The sequence below is a fragment of the Grampus griseus genome, assembly GCF_964374135.1.
Source record: "Grampus griseus genome assembly, chromosome: 10".
Classification (NCBI taxonomy): Eukaryota; Metazoa; Chordata; class Mammalia; order Artiodactyla; family Delphinidae; genus Grampus; species Grampus griseus.
The window spans coordinates 79048742-79074487 of NC_139004.1; the positions used below are offsets into that span (position 1 = coordinate 79048742).

Below are 25746 nucleotides of genomic sequence, written 5' to 3' on the forward strand. Positions count from 1 at the left end.
AGGGTCTTGAAAATTGGAGATACAGTTCTGTAGAAGAGAATTTCTTGGCAGATGGAAAATATAACTCAAGGAGAGTAAATCACTGAAGCTTTTAGGGCCTTAAAAAAAAGAATTAGTTTCTTCCCTCTCTTCTTCTTCTTGCTCCTATTCCTGGAGATAGGGAAATCTTTTTTTTTTTTTAACTATGGAATTCGTTAAAGTATTTGTATCTATTTACAACCTCGGATGAATATACAAAAAATAAAAGCTGACAAAAAAAAAAAAAAATTTCCTCGGGTGTTGTGTTTTCAGTCCGTGAAAAATACTGTTAATCAGGCTGAAACATTTTGTTGACCAAGCTGCACAACACCCTATTAATCTGTAATTAACTTTCCTCTAAATTAATTTTTTTAATGGTTTCCTCATTGCTGGGTTTCATAATCGCACTTATGGTCAGGCCAAGAATTACTGTCTTTGTTAAGCTTTTGACATTCAGAAACTAAAGGCAACATCTGACTGGAAAGAACAGCCTATTACTTCACTTAGCTATTAAAAACTGTTTCTAAGTTTTTGTGATAGCTCAGCTGCCATTCATTTGTCTAATTGAGAAAACAAGCTTAACATACACTAAAGCCATATTCCTAAGAGGATGTCTTGGTAAAGAATAGAATCACGCTTTTAAATTAGACAAAAATTCTTGTCCAATTAACCTGCAGCAGGAGTCATCGTTCTCTGAGGCTAATGGGAATTTACTAACAAGAAGCACACGCTAATGAATTCTGCTGCATAATAATATTATTTCCGTTTCAGATTCTAAGAAAATAGGTGGTAGTGTTTAGAAGGCATCTTGGGAAATAATATCATTTCAGATGAGTCTATGCCAGGCAGGAGCTTAAATGTTCACATCAAAGCTAGCTGAAGAGAAGGAAATATTTTGGAGCAACATAGCTACTATTGTTTGGGTTTAATTGTATTAATTGGATTGAATGAGTTTGTGACCCACAAGGAACCAGACTTTTAACGTCATTATGTTCTTGGTGGAATGAGAGGGTGCCTGATTGCCTTGTGTACAGAGGATGGCCATTTAATACTTATGGGAGCTACGTGTATATTTCCCATTGATTACACAGGAAATGGATGAACTGCAACATAGGAGAGTTAGCACATGAATGACAGAAATCATCAGCAACCACTGACAATAAACAACAACCAAAATACCCTTTGGCTATTTGAATTTGTGGTCTTAAAAAAATAAAACAGTACCCTTCCGGAACAATGTATCCAAATGGAAACACAAGGAAAAAATAAGAACAATTAAGTAAACAAATTTGAGTTTGGCATAGAGCTAATACATATTCAAAATCTCATAAGGCTTTAATAAGGTAAAGAAAAAGGAAAAAAATGTTAAAAGGCTTTCAGGGTGTATACTATTCAGGCTCTAAGTAAATGAAACTTCTTTTTGATGCTATTGTTTGTTACTGAGTAAATTATTACTTACAGTTCAGCAAAGGCAAGGTATTAAAAGCCATAAGCAACCTGTATTTTAAAAATTATTTCTACAATGTTCGATATTTTTTCAAAAGATAAAGGAAGTTTCAGTGACACAGTATGTCACTGTGGCTTCCGATTTTCATAGTGTCAAAGCTAGCCCTGAATTAACACATTCAAAAGTTTCGACAGGACTTATATGCACAGTAAGGTGTAAGCCCTGCCTCTGTGAATACAGCATCCATGGTAATCTTTGTTCAAAATGAAGTATACTGCATCAGAGTTACTTCTCCGTGTTTAACTTTTCTTCCTGTGCTGTCTCAGGGGAGGCAACATTTTGCATACAGAGACAGCCAGGCTTGCTTGGTGAATTCTGAGAGATTTGTGCGGAAGCCCCATGAATAAAACAGCATCAAAAAGACCTCTGCATGACCCTGGAGGTGCTGATGGTGGTGGTGTGTGCACGTGTGCGTGCTTAATTCTTCTTGTTTTATTTAGTCCACCTTTAAGTTATTCTGCAGAAGGAAGAGGTTGAGCGGTGTCTATTAACATAACCCCCCTCCTCTGTCCCATCTATCATTTCTGCATGGCAGTCTATTTGTGCCGGTTTGCCAGTAGATGTTTTTAGTTCCAAACTACTGAGCTGGGAGCTGTGTTTCACCTCTCTGTACTCCCTACTGTGCAATGCTAGTATGCAGAACTCACCGATTTAAAGGGGAAATGATGCTTATTTCCATAGATAAAAAAAATCTCTATGGAACTTCTGATGTTTAGGGAATTGTAGTATACACTTGAAAACCTGGAAAGAATTTTACATACTTTTTTCCAGTACAACTATTGCAACCATGGCAGTGACATTATTTAAAAGGAGGGATTAGTTTGAAAAATAAGTATATGAACCAACTTTAATAAATAATAACTGGTAACAACAATAGCAAACTTAGTAAGCATTTACTAGCCGAGGCTCTATTCTAGGGTTTCTCAACCTAATAATTCATTTTTGTTGGGGGGTGTCCTGTGCATTGTAGAAAGTTTAGGAGCATCCCTGGACTCTACCCTAGTACATGGCAGCTGCATTTCCCCTCCTCTGCCAAAGTGAGATAACCAAAACTGTCTCTAGACACTGCCAAACGTCCCAAGAGATACAAAATCGCTGCCAGTTGAGACCTTAGTTCTATGCTAAGCATCTTGCATAAAATATCTTTCATACTTCCGAGTAAACCTTTTAAGTAGATACTCCACAAATAAATAAAGCAAAGAACAGAGATAATCACCTAACTCAAGCAAAAACTAAAACAGAAAATAGTCCAAGTAAATTCTATCCTAGGCAATAAACCAAAGCTACCGTGGATTACAATTTGGCTTCCAGTTTTAAAATATGGTGCTAATATTATGCAGGCTCTTGTACATCAGCAAGAGTGTGGGTGAAAAGCCTGTATTCAAACAATTCAACATCAATGCTTGCAGTTCAAATACAAAGTAACAAGAAAGCACAAATCACTAAGGCAACTCTAGTTCTCATCACTGACCATGTGCATATGGTTTCCCTGACTTCTCAAAGGACACACGCTACACATTTAACATGTTTCTCCATTAGACACTTGCAGAATACTTCAGAATCAGACACCACAACCAAGCTGCTCTCATTGTAATTACAAGAAAAATCCCAACCAAAAATGGCTGGTAGGTTCATAATGCAATCTGCCAGTTACCATTTTGGCATGAGCACTGAAGAGCTTTTAAAAATTAAGTATTTCTCTGAATTTAAGACACCACTGATACCGAGACACAGTATTACATTTTGTATCACTCAGAAAGAAAACAAGGGCAACTAATTAAATCACGGCCTTCCATTGGTTGTTAGGCCCATCCTGACCACAGAAATCTCAAAATATGAAAGAAACAGGCATCTCAGGATTGAATGAATTCATGATTGATAAATGATGATAAAGTGTTACTTTCATTCTACTCTGATGATTTATTGTTTAGTCCTAATCTTCATTTGTTTGAAAAGCCTTTCTATAGGAACAGGACACATTAAAAATTTTTTATTCTGGAATTCTATTTTTTTTTTTTTTTTTTTGCGGTACGCGGGCCTCTCACTGTTGCGGCCTCTCCCGTTGCGGAGCACAGGCTCTGGATGCGCAGGCTCAGCGGCCATGGCTCACGGGCCCAGCCGCTCCGCGGCACGTGGGATCTTCGCGGACTGGGGCACGAACCCGTATCCCCTGCATCGGCAGGCGGACTCTCAACCACTGCGCCACCACGGAAACCCCAATGCTTTTGAATCATGTGACTACAAAGCCTTCACATTTATCAAGCTGAATCAAGAAATGGATGCTGATTGCGTCTGAAAATTTCATCCCTCAGCTCTTGATCAAAATCATGTAAACAAACTGAACATGACCTTTTGAAAAAAAATGCTTTCAAACTTTATTGAGGATGTTTTCCAATAAAAGCTATTCTTTTTTTTGGAAAAATGTCCTTGACACATTCCAGATTTTCAAAAGATGTAAAAGTGAAACATTCCGCTTTAAACCTCAAAACACCAATTCTGAGGGAGAGACAAAGAAGATTAGCAAGGCTATACTAGTTTCCTATCCCAATATTCTATATGCCTTGTTATCGTCACACATTTTGACATGATGAGAAATTGCAATAATTATTCTCCCTACCTTGAAGATGAGATGACTAGAATATAGCTACCAGCAGAAAACAGAACCACCAGACATAAAACTTGCTAAATATTGTTGCAAATGAATAATCGTTATTCTTGCTTTATGTTACTGCCTTAGGGATATTTCTGTTTACTATGGGATCATTAGTAAACCAATAACCTTTAATCATGCAGACTGTCTTTCTCCATCAAACTCTGGGTCTGATTATTCTCAGGTATGCTTCTAAATTGCACAAATTGGATTTTACCCATGCAGCATCTTGTCTTGCCTGCTTTTATAATTCATTTCTATAAATCGAATCAGAGCATTAGAAAGTTGGCCACAGATCATTACATAACTGTGTTTACTTGCATTTTCCACAAAGGTAACTAGACTTTTCTAAGTAATCCTTTTGAACAGGTGCGGGTCTTTTCTGGGGAGGGATTCCGATAATCCTATTACCTTATGTTTGAAAAAACCCCAAGGGTTCAAACCTAATCATCGCAGCTTTGTGAACAATTTTAGACTTCGCATCAAGATCACAGGATACTAGAGTAAAACTCACTCTGTGTTTACCAATAAAGAGTGAAAGATTCTTTTAATCATCCTTTTATTGAATGAATTGGCCTTTCTAATGAATATCATTTACATACTCTCAACTTAATATTCAGGACAAGATGCAAATAGTAGGTATGTCCAAGGGACATAAAGAAAAGTAACAGAGCATGAAAGTGTGCAAGAGGACAAGCTAATTAGTGTGGTATCTTAAATAATGTTAGCTGTAGGCTTTTACATGCATTGAATAGCTCCCAAAATAAAAAGGGCTGGAAGTTACAGATGACACTAGTCACTTAAGACGAACCATTAAGGATGACCAGTATGAAATACTGCCTAGAAATCTGGTCCCTTAAGGAAGCCAGAGGAGGAGTTAGCTCTGGCTGGGCACAGATGCTTTGATGGTTAAAACAAAAATAAAAACAAAACATGATCATCATGATAAAAGCATTGAGGGATGAGGCTCCCCTGCTGGGGAGTGATGCAGGCCATGTTTTATTTCTCTGTGAAGAGAATAAGACTGTGAGGTATGGGAGACGATGATGGCAGCTCAGGGCATTTAAGAAAAATTCACGTTTCTAGAAGAATTTTCTATTAGTCATGTTCAAATGGAGGATTCTCAATTCCTCCTTATGCTAACACACCTGTGCAAAGCTTCTTTGGGGTATCAGGAATCAAGAACCAGGCCCTGAAAGCATCAATTCTAGAGGCTGCTAACCTCGAACCTAGTTTTCTATTGATTCTCCGGAGTACCTTCATACATCTCCACTGCATAGGAGAGCTACAAATTCAGTAAAACCTTCCTGAATCAAATTAATGGAGAGAAAGGCCACACTGAATACAGAATATGTGAAAAGAAATTGGGTCTTATTACTTTTAAGTAAGCACCTCAACCAAGCTGAGGAAATGGACAAGTGTGGAGTGACAAGATCTACTTTAAGGGCCAGATATGAGTGACTTTTGTTCACCCCTCAATTGTTTATAGGTAAACAGAAGCTTCTCAAATTCCCTCCTGAATTCAATAGGGAAACTCTCCCACCCAGTTCCTGACTAGGTTACCAAAGGTTTAGAATTAGTAGAGTCTAACTGTAGTCAGTTTCTTGGGTACTTACTCTCCTTCCCCATTGGATATACACACATCACACTCATCCAAGTAAAAAAAATATTACTTCTGAGATCTTATTAGATTTAAGACCCCAGAGCTAGGTACATGGCATTCATTACTGCTTTAAATCCTCATAAGAGCTATATGAAGTCAGCTCGGCAAGGTCAAACAAATCACCCAAGGTTGCAGAGCTAGGAAATGACAGAGAACTTCCCCATCTGTCCCCCACCTCTATTGTATACAAGCTAACAGGCAGAGAAGTATTCTCGAATACTTTATATTGACAGCCTTTTCTTTAAGAACCTCAAAGGTAAATTCAGACTCAATTTCTGCCAGGTAACAGAGTCAACCTTACTAGAATCTGAATTAGTGGTTTTTTTAAGTGGTAAACAGTAACAAAAATGCCATCAGCGAAGGATTGAGGGGCTACTCTGTCCTAGACGGCTGACATCTACATCTACCACCGCTTAATCCTCACAACCCTCACAACTGTCCTACTGTAGATGGTATCCAAAGTGCCAAGGGCTGAAGCCACTTGCCCAAGGTCCCACAGATGGCGACATAAAACTGTTTCCCTCCCTGTCCCCAAGCTCCCCTCTGAAAAACCAAAACCGCGCAGGGAAACAAGCCAGCACACGGGTGTCAGCCGTGTGGCCGAAGGTAAGGAAGCAGTCACGAGAGGAGAAGCGTTGCTCACCTGACTCCACGCGCCAGCCTTCCACTTGGGGCATCTTCCTCCTCGGCACTTTCTGTGCCCATTTGGCTTAGCAAGGTGTTTACAGTAATCACTTTCTAAATGACTTCCATCTTTTGCCATGCAGTAAACATTTCGTTGTTTATGCCCTCGACCACAAGAGACAGAACACTGAAATATAAAGCAATGGCAAGGTTGTTTTTTTTTTTTAAATCACAAGGAATTTGATAAAAACCTGTGTCGTGAGATGTTACGATCATGCCTAACGAGAGTCACCACTCCCCCCTTTTGCAGTGCCATTTTGGATAACACCTCAAGGCTCAACACGGAAGGAAGGCAGCAATGGAGAAAACCATGTGGACAGCATGACAGCAGGAATCCTGTTTAGTATCTTGGGTCACTCAAGAACGAGGGTAAATCCTGGTAATTTAGGCCAAAAATGAAGCCCACGAACCTGAAATTACCATGAAATTCTGATTTACAGAAGTCCTACTATGAATTAGTTAGGATTCCTTTCAGACATCTCACTTCATGCAATCGCTGATCAAGACATTTCTTCAACAAGCTACCTCACAATTCACTCTTTTGGATAAAGGTGTGTTTCCAAATTCAGCTGTGTCCCATTTCCTAGTGAACTGATTTAAGGAAACTCTTCTACCATTTTTCAGAGGAGAAGCTCTCATTTTCCCAGTCCATTGGAAAGGAGGTGAAAAAGGCATGTTAGAAACTGAAAGGTAAGCTAGCAGGTGGGTCAGTGCCAAGTTTGGGAGGGAGGCATTACCTTTCAACTTTGATCTGCAGGTTCACTGAACTGTTTTAATGTGACCTTGTCTGACCACATCTAAGAAACTTGACTTTGATTTCAGAGTAGGTTTCTCAGAAAGGTTTAGGAATCAAAGGGCTCATGGCGTCAGGACAAAAATTTGATATGACAGCTTCTTGTGGAATAGGCAAGAGGCTGGCCCCCATGAGTCTGCTGAGATATTCAACGTCCATTGCCTCATTAGCGATTACAGAAGTCATTACCACTCGGATCATAAGCTTGCTGGCTCCCGTTTTCAAGACACATTATTTCCCAATATAATGTCCTTACATGTCAGAGGGAAATGGGCTTAACAATGAAGAGCAAAATGTGAAAACACAACAAAAATAGATTTCAAGTGCCATTTCCTTCTACCCAATGTTTCTAATTCCCCTGCTAACTCTGTGATTTTGTTAACTTAAATGGCCAGAGTACCCTTTTATGCCTAATAGGTAAATAGCACCATGTAAAACATGTAGCCTAACATAAATCCAAACACTATTACCAAGCAAGCTCAAAGTGCTCCCATTCGTAAATGTGTCAGACGCGTTTTTCTAGTAAACATAAAGCATTATAAAAATTCCAATAGCAGCTGCTAGAGAAATTTAAAATATGTATATTAATATGTTTGGCTATAACTTTTAACTTTAGGAGATGGAAACGTTTTGAGCTCTCATCTTGTGAGTATTATGATTTGGAGTAGTCATTCTGGCACTCTTAATAGAGTATACAGTGTGGAAGGAAAGAGCTGAATTTAGATATCTACACCAAAACAAAAATATCCATCCTTCAACGTACAGTGTTTTGATGTATATAAAGGCTTTGGGCTATAATTCGAGAAGGCTTTTAGAATGAACCTCCAAGAAGTATACCTATAAACCAATTGTCTAATGACTTACACACAGATAATCCCTGTTACCAGTGACTATTTTAATATTTAAAAATGTTACTTCCACCAAAAAATAAAGGCACAGTTAGAATCTGAGGTGAGATCACTTGTTTATTCAGCAAACATTTATTGAGCACCTACTAAGTTTCATACGTTACGCAAAGTGCTGGGAATACAGTGATAAGTAAAACTGATATAATTCCAGCCCTCATGGAGTTTACGGACCAGTGAGGGAGGCCAGCATTAATCAAGTGATGACAAAAATAAATATATACATGCTAACTGAGATGAGTACTCTGAAGAAAACAAGCTGGAGTGGTTGCAAGAGGGCTCCCTGAGGCATTCCCTGGGGCCAGACCATGCAGAGCTCATAGGTCATAATAATATATTTCATTCTCCACGAGAGGGAAAATCACTGAGGAGATTTAAGTTGGGATAAGACACAGTCTGATTTTTCTTTCAAAAATTCTACTTTGACTACCGGCTAGGCAATGAGTGGAAATACAGCATAAGTGGAAACAAGAAAACTGCTCAGGAAGCTAATGCATTTGTCCAAGCAAGAGGTGATGGTGGCATAGATTAGGGTGCAGAGTGGAGGGGTGAAGGAAGTTGGTGAATTGAAGACGCATTTTTTGAAGTAGAAATGATAATTCCTGATGGATCAGCTGTGGGGTGTAGGGGAGAGGGCAGATCTCCCCTCCCAGGAGGGAAGGTCTCCTGGGTTTCTGGTATGGGCAACTGGATAGACAGTGATGACATGAATAGAGATGGGAAAAACTGCATTGGGAGTCAAGAATATATTACTTCGTAGGAAATGAGCTGAACTTAAAGGATATGGATTCATGGGTGGTAATGTGCTTGATTATGGTGAAGAAATAGACATAGTTGTCTTATTAATCAGATGAACATGGGTCAACTTAAAGCAAGTCTACCTTGAAGGATCATCATTTCAATATACAAACAGTCCAGACAAGCTGTCCCTTAGTACGGAGGGGAGAAAGAGAATTGGTGGAAATGCTGATTTAGTAATCTACCCATTGATCTGTCAGTTCCATGAGGGCAGGGATTACGGAAGTTTTGTTCATCACTATACTCCAGCACTTTGCATAATTCTTGGAACTTAGTAGGTGCTCAGTAAATGTTGAATACACAAATGAAACAAATCCCATTTAGTGGTCGCTGGAAGAGATAACCGAAAAGTAGGGAGCAATCTACAGAGGCAGAATTAGAAAAGGCACAGCTTTCTCCCACTTATTGGGTGCCAGTCACTGCTCTAAGACTTTATATACATTATCTCATTTAATCATTCCAATAACCATAGAGACAGATACTATTACTGGAGACAAATGGTGTTTTCAAAATGGCATAACCAAAATGCTTTGTATGTATATATCTCTTCCCACATGACTCCAATCCAAGTGGCTAGATGTCTGTTGGGAACATAACAGCACAATGAAAATGATTAAGTTATCAACAACATCACTGATAATAATTCATCCGAGGGGTACCACTGGTGCCACCAACATCTATTGCCCATGAAATGAAGACAGATGAAGTTGATACAAAATATGAAGCCTTAAAGATCTTTTCACTCTCTGGATTAGCGCATCCCACCCATTCCTACGTGTGGTTTTCTCATTTGGGAACTTCAATAGAACTGACTTGGAAAACAGGATGCAATACTACACATAGTATTTGCCTCAAATTAAGATCGAAAAGCGATAAGGAAATTCACAAGATATCTACTCTGATAGCAAACACTTTTCATTTCATGCTTTCTAACTTACCAATGAAGAAAAGCAGCTGCTTGTGGAAATTTTCCTATCTAACAGGTTTATTAGTGGGTCTATTATGATCTCATAAAGAAGTTATCATCTTGATAATCCAACACAGGTGTCAGCTCTTCTATTCTGAGGGAAATTTCCATCTGATTTTTTCCAGTCCTTTCCCAGGCAGTGACTTTTGCATCAATGTGCATCACAGATTATAATAGTTAAATTTAGAGTGTCACCTAGTACATATTATTTATTGGCTACATATCTGAGGGTTCTTGCTCTGCGGAATATTTAATTCCTTATATTTACAGCCAAAATAATCTCCTAGTTTGCCAGTAGGACTCTGACTTTTTCCTCTGGGGAAACAATCCAACTTGTTTAAGAGAATGATTTCCCCCCAACTTTGGGCAACACTCTCAAACAAAGTAATCTCTGCTTGTTACATAGAAACACCAAGGTCAGTATCTCAAATGCCTGGGCTTTTGTTTCTGCGAGGTCATTCAAAGGCAATGTTTAATGTGGAGCTTTGTTCAGATGCTGTCTTTACTTTTTAGACGAAGGTCTAAGAGTTTAAAATCCTTGCATTTCAACACATCTGGTGGAAACAGAACTGGCTCCCTCTCTAGAGGTAGCTCTGGATGTGGTGTGGATTTGTATCTCACTGTTCCTGGTGTGCTGTCCCTGGCATTAGGGTTGTCCTGCATCGGTTCTTTCACTTATACTGAGGGGCTGGGTCTCTGTCGCCAAGAAGCCAGCAAACAACCCCAGTGTGTCTGCTTGGATGAGAAGGGGTGAAGACCTAGAAAGAATGAGATCTCCAGCATTGCCGAGGCTGCTGAGAACCTGGACATCCAAATACAGATGGGAGGACCACACGGAATTGGTAAGGACGCCATGAGGAACCAAGAAGGAATAGGAAGGGGAGGGCTTAGGTCAGGGATGCACACAGAATCTGGCTAGAAGGAAGCTTCTCGATGGGGCTAGATGATGCTGGGGCTCAGAGGAAGCACCGGAGTGGATGGGATGTGGGCCAGGACTGCCTGAGTCGTAGCAGATGCTTATACATAAGGGTTAATAGATGGTCTAGGAGGACAGTCCCAGCAGAGTGGGCACAGTTGAGTGTGTCTGCGTGATTCCTATTTCCAAGTGATCTTTATACATAAGATTCTGTTTATATGAAATGTCTTATGGAGGATGTTGATCAACTAGTCCATATTTCCAACCAGAGGACTGGTTGACAGCAGGTTAGGAGTAAGAATTGAGAAGCCAAGAGAAAGGTCATATACTAGAATCCATTACCAAGATAAGCCAAGACTCTGAAAATCTAAAGATTTTTGACAATCAGGTTTAACCATCACTCTGAGACTGGTGAGCAGAGTTCAGTTGTGAGACAGGAGACTGTACTAATTATTATTCAAGGCCTTTCCCTTGTGATTCTATAAAATATGAAAAAAAATCTAAATCACTTCATCAAAAAAATGAAGTGTGTCTTTTCATAACAACAAGCTCTTCTTTCTTTTTTTTTTCTTTTCAACAAGTTCTTGATTCTACTCTCATTTTGACTTTGTTTAAGAAACATAAAGGCAGACCTCATCTGGAAAGTATGATATCAAAAAGGAGGCAATGCTCATGCCCATGGTTCAGAACTGCCTTCGCCAGTTATAATGACAAGTGAAGTGAGTATCGCATGAACATCACACAATCAGAAAAGGCAGAGGGATTCCAGCCTGTATCCACTGTTCCACCGGGGGCGGGGGGAAGAATGTTGAGTGCAGAGATATAGACTTAGGGATCAAAGTTTCAAATCTGCTCAGTGCAAGACCTGGAAAACCATGTGGGCTCGTCACATAGAAAAAAGACAGTAGCTGCAATCCACATATGTTTATTACTGCTTTCCACACTGTAGGCACTGAGCAAATATTTATGGGAATGAATGAATACATGAAAGCTATAGCCATCATAGAAGTGTACTATAAACCAAATGTCATGTTTTCCTAAAGGTTTCAAGAAAGAACCACCTGGAATCTGACGCCCAGTGCTAATGCTGAACTGATTTGGCAGTTATTCAAATTCAAAGAGGCCACCCCAAAGGCACTCTTTCAGTTGGAGCAGAGCTATTAGAAATCACACCATGAGCGCTTACTATGAGTGGGACCATAAGCTGAAGGCTACTGGCTTCTCCTATTTAATCCCTACAGCAACCTTGTGGCTCAGGTACTATCAGGATTCCTCTTTACAAATAAGGAGACTGAGGATTAAAGAGGTGACCTCACTTGCCCAGGGTCACAGAGCCAGGAAGCAAGCAGCGTTAGCCTTCACATATAGCATGTGTTTTTCCAGAACCGCCATTTTCTTCCCTAAGTTATACTGAAGAGAGGGCTTGGTTAAGAAAACAGGCTGCTCACCCCTGCTTACCCATGGTGATAACAGAAAACTAGGACTTTAAAGAAATGTCCCTTAAGACTATTTTAGAGACCTCTGTGACTCCTCAGTCTCCCAGGAAGAGGATGGTTATCCAACCTATTTCTGACTTTAATACTTTCTTCACAAACTCTTTAACACCCTGGGAAGAAAGACGCTATGAAAAGTAAAGACACCATCATGTACGATAATATAAATATAAATAAAGAGCCACATTTCTCTTTGCCCAAAGCCACACTCTGGTTTTCTCTTGGCCATTTGTCAAGGTCGATTCACCCTTGGCATTCAGCCTGATGCCACATGGTGAACGATCATCTCTATTCACTGGTGAACGGCCCTTTGCGTGGTCACGAACGGAAGGTTACAGGTTGTAAATTTTGGCCTGCTGATCCACCAGGGATTAAGCTCTCAAATCTCTGAGCTATAGGTCATCTCAGCATATTTTATATATATTTTTATTCAGTCCATGTATTTATTTTACAAATTCAATGCTACGGAAAAGGAGACACGTCATGCTCACTGTCACACAGTAAAGAAGGAATAGACGTAGGCTTATGACTAGGAGCTCCTGTGCCTAGCAAGGAACACTATTTGGTGCCCTTTGCACTGGGGATTTGTGACCAGATTCTGGCGCTCTGTGTGTTGCTTGGGAACCACAGCTAACCAGGCATCCTGATTCCTTCCACTCCAACTCAGTCATGATCACATAGAGCTAGCAGGATGGGCTGGGGCCAGCCAAGGCAGGTGTAGATTCTGCGCCTCTGGCTTTGAGGAATTACCACCACCGATATGAACAAGCATGGGTTTCACCACCTCTTCTTCTAAGGTACCAGTTCAAAACAAATTCCACGGGGTGGCTGTGCATGGGATTCCACAGCTCACCACATGGGTGTGTGCCTTCACCTTGCTCTAAAATGTAGCCCTTCGAGGCACAGGTTTTGGAGTCAGACAGACCTACGTTGCAGTGCCATCTGCCATTTTACCACAGTGCCATTTGGAGCAAGTTACTCTCAGCTCAGATCTGTTCTCTGTAAAATGGGGATAATAGCACTATGCGTACGCAACAGGGCTGCCTTACAATTAGATGAGATGATGCATACAGAGCTCTTGGTGCTTTGGCCCGACTGTAAAAATCAATACACGTTCACTGTTCCTGCTACTACTACTTCTACTCCGTGGACTCTTTAAAAATATCTCCTAACATGCAGTTTAAAAGGTGAGTATTTTAAAAAATATGTTTACTCATGGAGTCTAAAATTAACATTCTAATACAGGCACTGCTGGGTGAACGAGGAACTCAGTCTGGCAAAATCTCCCTCTTATGAATGGGTGAAGAGCTCTTCTTTCTAAAGGTCACAGAGAAATCCCCAGAGCAGACATAAATGTTGATGATTCCTCTTCTTCTGCAGCGCCCTTTTCACTCTCATAGACTATTACTTATTAATATGGTCTCTTCTAACCAGAGAAGACAGACAGACAAGAAAAAGAAAGGCACCATATCTGAAAGCCACATCTCTTTTTCACTCCGTCACTTCCTGCTCACGCTTATCATCTCAAAAACTCCTTGTGTTTCCCGTTTGTTTTTTTGTTATGTTGTTTCTTTCAATGTCCTGAAGCACACAGTCCGCATCAGTGATAACCATTACCAAACACACATTCACTCACTTCCCTGCTCGGTTCAGCTCAGCTGTGGCAGCGCTAAGAGTCCTTTGTCGGAAAGTGTATCTGCTCATTGGAGATGTGAACACGTTTAGGGAAATTTTTATAGGGCTTCTCACAATACAAGAATGGCTCTGAACAGGGGCATCAGGGATCCAAAAGGACCGAGGAGGGAGAGAAAGCTTGGCCAGGAAACAAGGGCTGTGACTTGAGGGCGTTAAGCCAGTGTTGACAGGCCTGCCTGATGGCCGTTCATGTCCAGGACCACCACGGCACTTATTACCATGAAAAGGAGCTGAGAAAGCATGAGATTGGCAGGGAACACCAAGGAAGAAAGCGGATGTAGGAATCACAGTCATCACAGCTGGATGGGGCATCGGGCCATCCTTCCAGCCCCATTACCCCCCAGTACGCCCAGCCTTTGCAGTGCTACAAAGGTCTAAGACTGTGGGAGAAAGGGAACTAAGGTTCACACGTCAACTCTTGGAGCATGCTTGAAGGCTCCTGTCAATACTATATCCGAGTAGGCGGCCTTGAATATGCCTCGCAAGGGAGATGGCAGGGCCAGGAACAGAAGGGGAGGCAGTGAGAGATGCTCATGACCGCCACCTCCCATCACCCCGCAAGAATTATGAGGTACCGGGCTCTCCAGCCATACAGCCTGCGCCCTCGTAACATAACAACTTCTTATTAGAGGTGGGAAATACATTTTAACATGAAATACAGTAGCCTATGAAATTAGCTATGGAACTTGCGAAACCTAAATTGGGGTTCTTCTTATTCTGCAGGAGTGTAAATATTAGTTTTTCTCCCCATCAAGATAGAAACAAAAACCAAGAAAATTCGCAGAAGCCACACGTGGTGATTTCTAGAGTGGACACATCCAATGGTGCCCTCAGGGATTTGAGGTATATTATGTCATCAGGCTCTGTTACCACTAACATGCCCTCTGATTCCCCATTCCCAAGCACAGTGCGTTTTGTAAGCCTTCTTTTCCCTTTCAAGGTTAGACGTGATGATTCTGTGTAACCCAACTTCAGCCAAATCACGATATTGGCATTTTTCAGGAAAGAGGTGAAGATGGTACCGGGACCCACACCCTGTGCTAGCCACAGAAGTATTTCTGAAGGCAGACTCGAAGATGGGAAGGGTAATGGGTGAGGTTTTTGTTCCAGCATCCTTTATTCTCAGCTGTTTCAAAGGTGGGTGCAGAAGAGTCTGAGTGAGTGAGTGATGGAAAAGTTATGGCTGGTGGGAACAAGAACCCCACGCTTCTTGGCGCTCTGAAGGTGGACTGTAAGGGCCCAGGCTGGAGGATTCAAGGCTACCTGGAGATGTCATTCTGCTAGAAGATGACAGCCCTTGGGTAGACCCACTCATGACTTGGGCTACTGTCCCAGACAGCCAGGGACAGACCTGGGAAGCTAAAGTCACCTTTGGGAATGTTTCTGTAAAAAAGCAATGCAGGCAGGCAGTCTCTGGACTTTCATGTACCCAACCAATGTCCAGTCCTTGAGTTTCTTCCTCCTCCCAAAGAGCTTTCAGTCATTTAAAAGACACTAGGGCAGGGTTCATTTAATTGCCTCTTCCAGTCTTGCTTTCTCTGCCTGTCTGGCCATTCCTGCATCAGTTTCGTGTGAAAGGAACATCTTTGTCTGCCAGTATGTCAAATGTCTTACGCTGAAAAATTTACAACTATTGGGGGAAAGTAGTTCATGCAATGAATTTGCTTTTGGGTAGATATTAATGCCACCCCAGAATGGAAATATGCATACCTATCTGAGTCTGTAACCAGAGAAATATACCTCGGTGAGAGGGAAAAAGGTCATCTTAACCGTTATTGAATGAGATGTTCCTCCTCCAACTTTGTAATGCTCTACTGGTACTTCAGATAAGACCAAGTTACTATCAATATGCGCTAGTCAAGTCCTTTGTGGCTTTCCTTGTCTGCTCCTCCTGCTTACCTTTTGCTAAAGAAAAGGCTCAAAAGTACCGCTATGAAAGGATGGGATGAGAAGAAATAAAACCCAGCTAAAATGTAAGTGGCTCACAACATGGAAGACTGGGCATACAAGTGGCTAACATCACGGTTGATGGTTTTCTGTGAAACTTAAATGATTCCTGCACTACTCTTGAGATTTATTCTAATGAAAATCCAAGGGTTGAGGCACAAGCACGTGGTAGTTGTGAATTCAGTTTTGGAATCAATCAGACCTGCTGTGACCACTGCTATCTATTCCTTTGTGATCTTATGCAAGATGCTTAACCAGGTATGAGATGATGGTGAGTAAGCATCTTAAACCTAACATGTCTAAAACGGACGTCCTGATCTTCCTATTATCTTCATTTCAATCAATGGAAACTATCCATCCACTTGTCCACTGCACAAAATTTGGAGTCATTCCAACTCCTTTCTCTTGTATCCCATATCTAAACTTGGAGCGAATCCTTTGGCATTATCTTAAAAAGACGTCAGAATCCTACCACTTCTTGGGACTTCCCTGGTGATCCAGTGGTTGGACTCCGCACTCCCAATGCAGGGGGCCTGGGTTCGATCCCTGGTCAGGGAACTAGATCTCACATACATGACGTAACTAAGAGTTCGCATGCCGCAACTAAGAGTTCGCATGCCACAACTAAGGAGCTCACGTGCTGTGACGAAGCCGCCACTAATACTTGGCACAGCCTAAATATTTTTAAAAACCAAAAGAATCCTACCACTTCTCACCACTTCCACTGAGCACTCTCATCTGAGTTACTCCAACGGCTTCTAATGTTCTCCCTGTTTCTATCTTTGTTCCTCCTATAGCTTCCCCTAAATTCAGAAGCCAGACTCATTCTTTTAAAACAAATCCACGTTTCTACTCAACTCTCCCCATCAATGGCTTCCTACCTCACGAAGTGTAAGCAAAAATCCCTCCAATGGTCCTTTTCTCTCCCTCTCCCACGATCAACTTCCATGTTCCCTTCCATCAATTTCATCTCTAATTTCATACCCTACCATCCACACCCCCTCTATTCCAGCCACCTTGGCCTCGCGACTGCCAAGATATGCCTGGCATACTCCCGTCTCCAGGTCTTCACCTGAAATACTCTTCTCCTGGGTATCCACATAGCTTACTTTTGTGTTTTCCCGGATCTCGGCTCAAATGTCACCTTTCACTGGAGACTTGCCTGGCCTTAAAGTTGCAGTTCCCACCTTCTCTTCCATGTTATTTTCTCTCTTCTTTAATTTATTTTTATCCATGGCACCATTCACTTTCTTTCACAATACATATTTCAACTTTTGTTTTATTTGTGATTTATAGGTTATCTCCCCCCCACACTACAATGTAAGCTTGATGAGTTCAAGGATTTTTGTCTGTTTTGTTCACTGCTATCTCCCCAGTGCTCAGAGCAGTGCCTAGTTTATAGCAAACACTTGAATACTTAGGGATCACACAAACGCATGTGTGCATGAATAGTATCTAATAGAGCCTAGAGCCACTTATCTCACAAGAATTTTTAAGGATGAAGCAAACATTCTACACAATGCTCAGTTCATTGGTAGGGTCCAAATAAATAACTCGTGCTCTCTCCTATCGCCTGTGTCTATTCAATCTAAAACTGGCTAAGCACTCTTGTGGTTTAATATTTAATTCATAGTTACAGAACTGAATACTGCACAGGAGACATCTAAGAGGAAGGTTATCTGAGAATATGATGTAAGATAATGGACAGCAAGGGTTGGAAGCTGGGAGCTCAGAAGACCACACTGTCCTGCACAGGCAAGGCTAACACTGAAAGCTTGGCTAACAGCCACTGAGACCACCATATACTCTTAGGGTCACAAAATGTTGTTTCTCCTTCCCAAAGATGTCACCTTAGATTGACACGTTTGCCAGATGGAAAAAATGTAGATATACAGACTGAAAATAGACTACAAAGAAATGTAACAGACCAGAATGGGTTCTATCTAGGCCAGATACTGTCTATCTCCATTCTGGCTGGAAACATCTAAAAGCAAAGCAAAGCAAAGCAAAACAAAACAAACTAAAGACTTATACCATCTGTTCCAAAATAATGTGTCTAAGTTTGAGCCTGATTTTTTTTAAGTTCCCTTTCATTTAGAAAAATGCTCTCAGAGTATAGGGTATTCAGGATTACAAGACCAACATCAAGCCTGAGACTTTGTAACTGTAGATTGAATTTGATCTCCTGTACACTCTCTACAAGCTGGCCACCACAAGCCTCCCTACTAAGTGAGGTGGTTATTACCCAAATAATAGGATTAGGCCACATTCAGATATATCTAGTTTTCTTAGTTCAGCAGATCTTTCCTTACAGATGTGCTAATTCACATTGTTCTAGCATGCTATAAATGTGCAGGGGAAAACCAACCCTTTTCAGAGCTCTGGTCTGAGAGTGTTGGGTGACCAAGTCCAATTTCTGAGTTCCTTTGAAAACCATTCAAAAGCCAGTGAAGTGTTAAAAGGGCCTATTCAAAAATTCAGACCCCAAAGACTCAGTTTCAATGGGTTTTAAAAAGCAGAGGAGAGCTAAACTGGTTTCCACCAGGGTAAGAGCCTATTTTTGGATGTGTCACAAATCAAAATCAGTATTTCTAGAAGTTTTGAAAGCCCTTCCAGAGAAGGAGTGGGAAAGCATGAAGCTTGAGAGTCAGTCGGGTCTGGATCCAAAAATGACCGATTGTAGGATGCTGGGACACTTGCTTAGCCTGCGTGGAGCTCACTTTTCCTACCTGCAAAATGGACACAATAGGGACCATTTTGTAAGGATTATATGAGGGTTTGCAATAATGCTTACAAGGCACTAGGCCCAAAGCTTGGCTCACAGAAGATGATCCGTAAATGTGGGCCTTTTGTTATTCTTTCTCCACTTCTGGTCAAATCCATCTGGCCTACTGCAGACAGGCACTTTTTTTTTTTTTTTTTTTTTTTGCAGTACGCGGGCCTCTCACTGTTGTGGCCTCTCCCGTTGCGGAGCACAGGCTCCGGACGTGCAGGCTCAGCGGCCATGACTCACGGGCCCAGCCGCTCCGCGGCATGTGGGATCCTCCCGGACTGGGACACGAACCCATGTCCCCTGCATCGGCAGGTGGACTCTCAATCACTGCGCCACCAGGGAAGCCCCAGACAGGCACTTTTATGTGCCACATCAAGACATGTAAGACCACTGGTCATTAGTTGGTGACTGGGATGTGGAGAAACACATTCATTCAGAGAAGTAAGATTTCATTAGTGGCTGTATCGTCTCATAGCCCAGAATAACTGGTAAGGTTATAATTAGGTAAAAGGCAAAACTCCATTTCTAATTTGAAAGAGCTTTTGACATAGTTAGTCCATTGGTAATTTAAGGTTCCAATTACTTCTGCAAGGTAGCACTCATTTGTCTTATGGGAAACCAAAGTCTCTTTCTACATTGAGCTCCAACGTGTATGTCTTTCTTTTTATAAGAATTTCCAGTCTTTTATCCAATAAAGTTTAAACATTGTGGGAAGAATCCAATATTTCTTTGGAGTTTAGGTCCTACCATAAAACTTCTGAGGTTCATGACAGTGTCTGGGTTCATTTTGCTTGCCTTTCCTCTACCAATAGATTTCTTCTCCAGTCTCAAAGATTTGGAGTCACTATTAGAGTTTATGGTCATCACTGGTGACCTTTTTGAAGAAGAAGAATTGAGATTGATTTTCCTTCTAGGGCCAGGAGATGGATCATCTAAAATGTTCTCTGTGCCACGGATCTCGGAGTTGCACCTGCCATTCTGATCATAAATACGTGTGTCTGTGTGGCAGGGGGGTCTGAGGTTGGCAAATATATAGCAATTGCCATCTGCTAAAGCAGAAGAGATTTGAAAAGTGGGAAAGGAGAGGTATGAAGGGGTAGAATTTCAGAAACTTCCTTCCCTGGGAAGCTCATGTATTGAAAAGCCAGGTATCTGGCCAGCCAGCCACATATCTGAAAAAGGTGATCAGCTAGATTAAAAAAAAACAACTGGTGGGAAAATAACTGTGAAAACCTGGTGGTCTCTACAACATAATGATTTACCTTCCCTGAGAGGAGGAAGAGAACAATTTTAAAACCTCTAAGACTTCTCTGACTTAAAAAAAAAAAAAAAAAAAAGGAATTTGGAATCAAACAAATTTGGGAAATGCTGTAGACTATACCTACGTAATGCCTATGAGAATATGGAAAGGAAAGTTCTGCTGTAAGACACTCATTGAACCACGAGGGAGAGATGATATTGCCCCCAGAGGACGTTTGCCAATGTCGGAAGACATTTTTGGTTATCACAACCAAGAGGATATGCTACTGGCATTCTAGCGGGTAGAAGCTAAGGATGCTGCCAAACATCCTAGGATGCCCAGAACAACACCCCACAACAAAGAAGTACCTGGTCCCAAATGTCAATAGTGCCGAGGCTGGGAAACCCTGTTTCACATCTATTCACAAGTCATGGAACACTTTCTGTACCACTGTCTCGGTCTCTAGTAAGAAACTGGTGTCCTAACTTCCCAGATAAAAATGCTCACTGGGATTAATTATGCTTTTATAAAAGTACTCCCCCCCAAAAACTCCTAAATATTCAACTCTGAAACCAATTCCTAGATATAGTTAGTGCATGACACATGTGCAAATTCTACCATGAATAAGATAAGTGCTGTCTATCGATATCTATCGATATCTACCTATCTATCTATCATCTCTATCCTATCAGTGCTATCAGTTCATGCAATCCAAAAGTATGAACATGTTGGAATAACGCTTGTTTTCGTAGAAATTCCAATCCTCATTTATGCCTTTCTATCCAAAGTTAGTGACCCCTGCCAAGGTTGCCATGCGGAATGTCTATGGACCACACTGCGCACATCTGTACACATCAACAACTTCCCCTCCTGGCTCCAGAAAAGATTGAATGATACTGCTTGTTGGTTTGCAAATTCATAGTCTGGTGAGACAACTTTGAAACCTCCTATTTTCAGTTCATTCTTGAAAATCTTTGACCTTGCTGGCTTCCTAGGATTCCACATACTACTTGATGGAAAATCTGACTCTCCAGAGAGAAGTATTTTCTGACAGCTAACCACAGTCATTCCACAGGGCTTGCAACTGTGACTTCAGCCTTGACTTCTGATCATCAGTCCTCTCTCTCCTATGAGGACCATGCTGTGCACTATAGGATGCTTGGCAACATCCCTGGCATCTCTTCATTAGATGCCAGTAATACCCGCCCCTCCCCCCCCAAACCCATTTATGACAACCAACGATGTCTCCAGACATTACCCAATGTCCATATTGAGAACCTGAATAATCCCAAGGTTAACAAAAAGTCCTTCAACAAGCTCTCAAAACTGAATTGATTTCAATTCATTTGGTGGGGGGCAGAGCACACAGAGCTTTCTTTTGGATGGGAGGTGGTAAAGGGCCCACTGAACATTCACAGGGTGAAAATCCTAGGCTAAAACGGTTGGGAATCCCTGGTCTTAGAGAACGTGACGTGTACAACGTAAAATCAATTCCCAGGCACAGCAATGAAGATCGCAACTACAATGAAACAAACAGGCTCTTCTGGACAGCACTTCCTCCCTGACATCACAGTTGTGACCTGTCACTGCTAAGCGGTTCCCAGATGCTTCACAGCTGATTAAGAGACAACCAAGGAGGAAATCGTGATTTCACTAAGAAAGTGCCAACCACAATGCAGGAATAGGTGAGTTGGTTGGGTGAGGGCTTTTTAGGAACACAAGGAAAACAAACAGCACATATTTGTGGAAAAGTTCTTTAGCTCTCAAAGGATTCTGGGCTTTGACTGGGGAGCAATGGATTAAAAAAGGGGAGTCTGCATTTGGCCAAGTATTTACTAGCAAGACCGGCAATGAAAGTCTGGATTTCCCTGGGAAAAGGGGAGCAAAAAACCACACCATTCCCAGAGACCCTTGCATTTTAGCTGCCCGGGTGGGAGGGGCGGAGGGAGGTAGGGGGGGAGGAGGAAGAAGAAGTTCATGAGAAAAAAGCCAATGAAAAACTAGGAAAGATGCTGTTTACGCTGAGCTCGGACTAGAGCACCCACTTTTATTATGATGTTACAATGCAAATCTGAGATTAAAAACAGCTTCCTAAAATGTGTCAGAATTTTTAAAGCCCTGAAATAAATCCAGACCTACTCTCTGCTTCCTTGTGAAGTAAAATACACACTCTGAACATATTTACGTTTCTTTAAGCATTAAAAAAGAAATAACTTATTTTGAAAATTTTCAAACTTAAAGAAAAATCATAAGAACATCACAAAGAACTCCCTCTCCCCTTATTCAGATTCCCTAACTGTCAACATTTCACCACATTTGCTCCCTCCTTCGTCCTCCCTAAATATACACATATATGCCATTATTATTTTTCCTTTTCCTGAAAAACTTGCAGACATAATGTCCCATCATCTCTCAAACTCTAATTTCCCCACATCAAGGACACTTTCCTACATAACTACCATACAACTCTCCAAGTCAGAAAATCACTACTGATACACCACCAGCATCCAAACCTGTGTGTTTCTTTTTATGATTCCCTCCTGCAAGTTAGCTCTTTATTTCCATAGTTTAGGCCAGTGCAATAAGGATATCAGCTTCTGAGCAGTTCATTCATTCATTCATTCACTCATTCATTCATTCATTTCAATATTGTTGACAGTATGCCTACTGTGTGTACGGCACCAAGCTTGGGCAGTGGGCGTCTACAGCCCAAAGGAAATTAAAGTTTGGGGCAATTCAGTAAATGATTCGGTTAAAAGGATTTTCACTTGAAACGTGGTGGCTATGTCTACATTTCTTCCTTTGTTCTAGTTAGAAAAAGGGAGCAAAACCACGTTTTGTTTCGTTGTTTTTTAATGTCATCTCTTCCCTCACTTCATCTTACACACCTCCCAAACCATAACCGCATCTTAACATGCACTTGCCACATGGATGGAGGAATACATCAGTATTTGGGCGAACGAGGGGCAAAGAACGAGGTGAATGAAAGGCAGAACTCACAGTGGTTGACTGTCCCACCAATGGGAAGGAATAAGCCTTAGCATTGCCTGAAGAGTTCAACTCCTGTAGCTTAGTTTTAGCTCAAGAAAGAGTATGGAAGATACCTCAATGCATTTAATGTGTTTTATTTCAAGCAGACAGTTATTAGTGTGAGATCACTTTTTAATAAATTTTAATTTCATCATTTTTCATAATTCACTTGTAGTGCGACAGCATATCACATTCTACAATAAACCTAATCGTACAAACATCTACAAATCCCCTAACTGGCTTGACCAAAATCTAATTTCTCATCCTGATTACCTATATATCTACTGAACAAAGAAAACACTTAGATTTATTACCTCCAGTTATTCTATTTCTCTTTGTATATTAAAATGTCAGAAATATCACTTAATGTGTGCTTAATAAATACTTCATGCGTTTCCCCCCCCCCAAGTCTTCTAGAAAGCCCCAATCTTGCTCTTTACCTGGTTTAATTTTAAGAAAAACAATTTTCTCATATTCATCCCTTTAGAGCTCTGAGAAAACTCTGTAAATGGCTCAATAATTCCAGAATGTTTCAAGCACTTACAATCTGGAAAAACAGAAAGTCTTAAATTGTATACATCCTCTTTCCACAGCTTTTCACCACTTCACCAACTAAACAGCAAGATGAGGAGATTATATCTTGGTTACCAAGCTCAGAACCTGGTTCAGCCACAGTCTGACCTAGAACCAACTAGCTAATTTATCTGACGGCGCTAAGCTCATCAAGTAGAAGAGATTAAATTTGATAATGTGAGTGAATTGCTTTACATAACTGCTAGCAGAAAATAAATGTTCCAAAATGTAAGTGATCGTTATAATAAAAACTCAAAGCTGTCACAATAATTATGGGATGAAATGCACTGTATAAAACTGAGGGGAAACAGCTCTTCTGCAGATAACTGAAGCAATCCATTCATCTACTTTCTGAGATACTTCAGAAGAAGGTGGCTTAGAGAGACTTATTTCCTATTTTAGTACATAGGCAACCTAAGAGTGAGGATAATAAATGAAGAAGGGCTTCTAAAAACAGACCACCTGAACGGTTTATAGTTTAATTCAGATGTCACCCTAAAGGGGCAAAAGAACCCCACAACTCTGTCTGGTCGCTGGAAAAGAGAACTGATGACATCATCAGCCAATTTGCAGCCAATGTCGTTACATACATTTTAATTTCTGAGTGCATCAGTACAGGGTATGAACACGAAACAATCCGTAACGGTTTTCTTAACACTGGGGAGGCAAAGTTAAATGACGGCAATTATAGTGATGGAGGAGACACAGCCTCAACTCTGATTCTTCTGAAGTGTCTTTGAGACAGCTCCATAAACCTAATCTACTCGACCTTTACCTACAGGGCTCAGGGAATATGAAAGTTGCCTTCTTGAAACTTCTCCTTCAAAGAGGGAATGGTCTCTTGGAATTCAAGCTTCTACAAGGTGGCCACCTGGCGTTGTCCATTTTTGCCCTCTCCTAAAAAGCATCATTACACCTTGCCCTTTCGACCCACAGAACACATAAACATTCTTTCTCCTTAACTGAACTTACTGCCATGATGAACTTGAACTCTGAGATGCAAAAGAGGAGAGTTTGTTTTAACAGCTGCTTTTATGTGGAGGCCCTGGAGTTACTACTCTAAAGACAGCTGGTTATAAAAGCCTCTTTTTTTTTTTTTTTTTAGGTTTGACCATTGTATTTTTCTTTTTTTTAACATCTTTATTGGAGTATAATTGCTTTACATTGTTGTGTTAGTTTCTGCTGTATAACAAAGTGAATCAGCTATACGTTTACATATATCTCCATATCCCCTCCCTCTTGCGTCTCCCTCACACCCTCCTTATCCCACCCCTCTAGGTGGTCACAAAGCACCGAGCTGATCTCCCTGTGCTACTTTTTCAATGCCCAGCTGTCAGGGAACACCCACTAAAGTGTTCCCAAACAAGGGTGCAAAACAGAATGACAAGAGGATGGTACATATTAGATGCAAGGGCATCCTACATAGGGGCCCATTACATGCTGACATAGGGCTTTTCTCCCCAATAATTTTTATAAGTTTACTGATCCCTTGGCTAGTTGAATATTAATTGCTAATTGCCTGAGGTTGCCCTGTCTAATACGGTAGCCACCAGGCACAGGTGGCTGTTTATATTTAGAGTAATTAAGTTAAGTACAATTTAAAATGCAAAATCCTATTGTACTTGGCCACATAATAAGTGCTTAATATTAGCCACATGTGGCTAGTGGCTTCCATATTGGAAAGGAAAGATAGAGAACATTTCCAACATTGTGGAAAGTTATTGGACTGCTCTGGCCAAGGCATAACCTCATTCTAATAAGAGAAAGGGGATGCAGGCCTGGCTAAGAATGGTGGCTTTGTAGGTTCAGCCTCCATTGATTCTTTTCCATACTACTTCCTGTACACTCTTTTGGCTGCCAAGTTCCTATTTTATAAATTTCTGGAAAGGGATGTTGCAGTGATTAAAACAATCCATGAAAATGAACAACAGCAAGAACAAAGATGGTGACGTGGCAATCCACACCTTCCAGATCTTTTTATTGGCACCTATTAAATCACAAAGGGGGAAATGTACTCTCAGCCACAACTTCCCACGCTGGTGTGGAGGCTGAGGACCCCAGAGGGGAGAGGCAGAAAGCCAGGCCTTCCACTTA

General features: G+C 41.1%; 1 protein-coding gene across 1 annotated transcript in view; it reads right to left on the reverse strand.

Annotated features, from left to right (window-relative positions):
- Positions 1–25746, reverse strand: part of ADAMTS9 (ADAM metallopeptidase with thrombospondin type 1 motif 9) — a gene marked incomplete at its 5' end in the record, with an annotated part of 174170 nt that overhangs the window by 47802 nt on the left and 100622 nt on the right. Inside the window, one exon of the mRNA XM_082662846.1 lies at positions 6482–6649. Coding sequence (XP_082518972.1) covers positions 6482–6649 — 168 coding nt within the window. The remainder of the gene's footprint in view (positions 1–6481; positions 6650–25746) is intronic.